This window comes from Nicotiana attenuata, chromosome 6 (genome assembly GCF_001879085.1).
Source record: "Nicotiana attenuata strain UT chromosome 6, NIATTr2, whole genome shotgun sequence".
In the NCBI taxonomy this organism is placed as follows: Eukaryota; Viridiplantae; Streptophyta; class Magnoliopsida; order Solanales; family Solanaceae; genus Nicotiana; species Nicotiana attenuata.
The window spans coordinates 15,485,045-15,489,518 of NC_031994.1; the positions used below are offsets into that span (position 1 = coordinate 15,485,045).

At 37.8% G+C, this 4,474-nt stretch overlaps 1 protein-coding gene across 1 annotated transcript in view; it reads left to right on the forward strand.

The window, feature by feature from the left end:
• Nucleotides 1,238-4,474, forward strand: part of LOC109226640 (BTB/POZ domain-containing protein At2g04740) — a 5,221-nt gene continuing 1,984 nt past the window's right edge. Inside the window, exons 1-2 of the mRNA XM_019391460.1 lie at nt 1,238-1,937; nt 3,625-4,384. Of these exons, the coding sequence (XP_019247005.1) occupies nt 1,472-1,937; nt 3,625-4,384 (1,226 nt within the window). The 5' untranslated portion in view covers nt 1,238-1,471. The remainder of the gene's footprint in view (nt 1,938-3,624; nt 4,385-4,474) is intronic.

Below are 4,474 nucleotides of genomic sequence, written 5' to 3' on the forward strand. Positions count from 1 at the left end.
AGAGAGAGAGAGAGAGAGAGAGAGAGTAGGAGAAAATGAGAGAGTTGTATTTAATTCCAGAATCCCTCCTTTTTTAGCAATGTGAAGGTCTCCCTTATATAGTAGGAGACCTCCCTCGAAATAATCAAAAAGATACAAAAATAGGTAACGTTTTCCTAGTGAAGACACTAAGTCTTTAACGATGTCGCTTTTGTCCCCACGTCCAAGTCGTACCCTTACGTTAGTTGACGTATACTCACTGGGCGTACCCATTGGCGTTGACGGTCAAATTTGACCCTATACAGTGTGACTATTATTCAACTACTTTGCCACATTTTTAAGTTGTGATTATTTTTCAACTACTTTACAAATACGGGCTATATTTCTAAGAAAAATTCACTCAAACAGACGCGTAGCTAATCTATTAAATTAAAAATAACATCGTATGCATAATATATATATATATATATATATATATATATATNATATATATAGTCTATGTATATTGATTAGAAAAAGTAAACTTTAAATTTAGCTAGCTATTTGTGTAGCAATCCCATTTTCTAAACAGCAGCCCAGGAGCTCCTCCCTTAACCAGATGTCTCGAGTTCGAGCCCTAGGTATGGAAAAATCCTTGGTAGGGAGCGCTTCCCCCCGAAAGGGGCCCTACGCGGCACGAATCCGGATATAGTCGGGCTCCAATGCGGATACCGGACACCGGGTGGGAAACCAAAAAAAAAAAAAACAGCAGCCCAGGAAGCGGCTACCTGGTATCACCGTGAAAATAGCACGGGTAGCTAGTTTTCAGACGGATTAATATAAAAATAGCCAGCGTTTGCAAAGTCATTGAAAAATAGCAACTATTTTATGCCGATATACAATTTGGAAAAAAATACCGAAGCTGAAAAATAGAAAGTTCCAGTATAATATGCTGGGTTATGGAGCTCTTTCGTATAAACTTCTAGCATATTATGTTGGAAGTACTTTATGAAATTCCAGCACATTATGCTGGAATCTCATATATAAAAAATCGACCTTCAACATATTATGCCGGAATATTTTTAGATTTTCAAGAATGTTCTTGTTCAAATTTTATTTTTATATAAAAAGTAACTAAAATTCGATTATTTTCAAGAATGTTCTTGTTCAAATTTTATTTTTATATAAAAAATAACTAAAATTCGATTATTTTTTAAAATTATCAACGTAAATCAGGCTATTTCTGATTTGTTTCCCTATTTGTACAGACCGAAGCCCACTATTCGGAATCGGCCGGCCCAGGCAAGGCAATTAGCAAAGTTTACAGTCATAAACCGACAACACTCTTGATTTTCCACTGTTTTCCTTCTCAATCCTCTTAGTTCTGCAACACAAACTTCTTCATTTTCCAATGCCGTAGCGTCCCCTGTTCCTCAATCTTTGGAACTACCCGTTTTCTTCCTCCTCTCCAAAATTCAAGCTGAAACCCCTCAAATTCAACAACCTCAAAATCATGTCTTCACACGTTTTCACTACTATGTCTGACCTCGACGACATAGACTTAAACCCCGAGGATTTCAAATCATGTCTACCCTTAAAAAAAGTCCCATACGGCGACGTTTTCGAAGCGTCAAGAGCCGGTGACGTCGACCGACTAAAGTACCTTTTAGAGTTAGGTGTTAACGTGAATGCCAGAGACCAATGGGATTCAGTGGCACTTTATTATGCTTGTCTTGCCGGTCACCTTGACGCTGCCCGAATGTTATTGGAGAGTGGTGCTATTTGTTCTGAACATACTTTTGATGGTGACCGTTGTCATTACGCTGCCCTTAATCTTAAAGTTAGGAAATTGCTTAAAGCCTTTGAAGCTCGTCCTCCGCCGCTTGGCCCGTTGCAAGCTGCTTTAAGAGATACCTTTTTGGCTTGTTGGGCTAATAGGAACTATTTGGAACAATCCGAAGGTCAAGTCCCTATTTCGGGTATGTGGGCATATTGAACTTTATATTCCTGCTTATTCTTTTTGTAATAGTACTGAATTTGATTATCTTTGGTTATCCATGCCTGGATGTGTGTGTGTGTGTGTGTGTTGAGAACTGATATGCCTCAGTCCGAAATAGTTTGGGACACAGTATTTTCTTTTTTTATGTACAAGAAGTAGAAATGCCTTGAGATAATATCCGCCACTGGAGGAAGGGAAAATGGTCTAACTTTGAGACTGAAGTATGGAGTACTGGGCTTTTATGTGAACTGACCAATCTCATTTGGGTATAGGACTTTAGAACCCTTTGTAGGATTTAAGTTTAATCTGCTTGTCTTTGATATCCGTTGACTTTTAATTTCTAAACAATGATATTCGAGCACTTCAGGACATACTAATATGGGAATTACCTGACTGGTCCTAGGAAGCTAGACAATCTCATTTCTGAGGCTTATTTAGAAATTGGAACATTCTTCTTAATGGGTGAGTACGTTGTAGTATTCACGACATTGGAGTTCTCTATCCGAATACACAATGTCCTGGCACTTAAGTTTCTCTAAATCGTTTGAGCTGGCGTTGCTCCAGCTTCTTCTTTCTTTTTCAGTATCCAGGTTAAGACATGATAGAAGCCGAGATTGGTGCATAAATGTATCAAGGAGTTGGGACTATAAATAAGAAAAAAAAGATTACAACAGAAAGAGAAATGTGATCATTTAGAAAGGGGTCAACAAAATAGCCATCTGCAAGTAGCACATAGAGCAAAGGCATTCAGAAGGTTCACAAACTCTTTGAACCCTATAATCTAAAGACAGTTCATTCTGCCAAAAATCAAAATCACATGACATGTCGGGAGTGTTCACTCTGCACAATAATCCATTATTTTTAGGTATTGCTGGTTTAAATCTCATTTGATACGGCATATTGAGCTGCAATTTATCCTTGTAATGTGAACATATTCAACTAGTCTTGAGCAGTCCAATAATGGAGAAAAAACTGTTCCAAATTATTCCTGCAGCTGCCTATTAGAAAATCTTGTGGAAAGCTACTTATTATTTTTGTTAAAAAAGGAAGTCCACTTTGAATGCTGAGAAACCACAATTTAAAGGAATTTGGCCTTGAATTCACAATCCTTGCTACTTGGGAATCTCAGTACATGGGAAGAAATTACTAGACTACCAGAAGTAACTTAAATACAAAAATAAATACAGTCTGCTAATATGACTTCTTGACTAGCTATTGCACTATGATTAGTGTAATAATCTTAAATCTCCTCGTCTGTTGCTGAGATCTGTACTTCAGCTTTCCATATGTTGAATCTTTTAGACACTGAATTTGATCACTCAACCTTGGCTTGAGAATAACTTCTCTCACTATATGCCTGGTGAAGCCTCTTGCATTGTACGTGATTGTATAACTAGATAGATTAGTACTTATTAGATCTTCCATAATAGGGAACTCATGACTTTTTCTAATGGTGTTTTTATCCGATTTCATCATTATTGCTTACGGTTTTCTTACACGAGCTAATCACTGGATATTCTGTTAGTCAGATTCCGTTAGATTTGGAGAGTGTGGTTGTACTACTTCTTTGGTTCTTTTGCTGTATGCATATATCACACTCTCTGATTCTTTGTCCAGATTGTCTTCATGCACTCAAAAATGACATGGTGGTCTGGGATAATTAATAGGTAATTCATCAAATGGAGGATCCAGCCCCAGCCACTTTCCTCCGGATGTTGTATTCTATGCGCATGGAAGGCCTATTGAAGCTCACAGAGTAATCTTGACTGCACGGTCACCTTTCTTCAACAAGAAATTTCGGACTGAGTGGAAGGATAGAAAGGAAATACGGTTCTCAAGGGAAAAGTTGTCTTATCATGCTCTTTATAGCCTCATCCACTTCTTTTATTCCGACAGACTTGATATAGCAGTAGATGACATGGAAGATCTTGTCAGAATTTGCAAAGTTTGCAAATGCCATTCACTTCAGAAAGTTCTCGAGAAAGAATTGACTCATCAAAAATATGCCGAGTACAAAGCACTAAGGGACGTGGATAACTCCCAAAAGCGGTTCATCTTGCAGGGAATCTCTCTCCCAGAAGAGGACCGTCTTCCAAATGCTTTGCATAAAATCCTTCAAATTTCTCTTGTGAATTCCAACAGAGAACAGAACCTGAATCTTGATGTTGATGGTCTTGTATGCCTTGTCAGTTCAATGCAGATGAGTGAGTATGAAGATGATCTGGCAGATGTTTGTGTCAGAGTTGATAAGAAGATCTTTCGTTGCCATCAAGTTGTCTTAGCATCAAGGTCTGAATATTTTAAAGCGAGGTTGTCACGCATGAAGGATTTTCTGGAAGGGAGAGATTGTTTACCTGATGATACACTCCCATGCATTGAGGAACATGATTTGTCCGTCGGAGTTTTTGAGAAAATGATAGAGTATATGTAAGTTTTCCTTTTCTCATTTCTTCTTTTTTTTCCTTGGAAAGGAAATAAAGAAATAAATAATAAGAATGTTTAGAACTAGACCAGTTT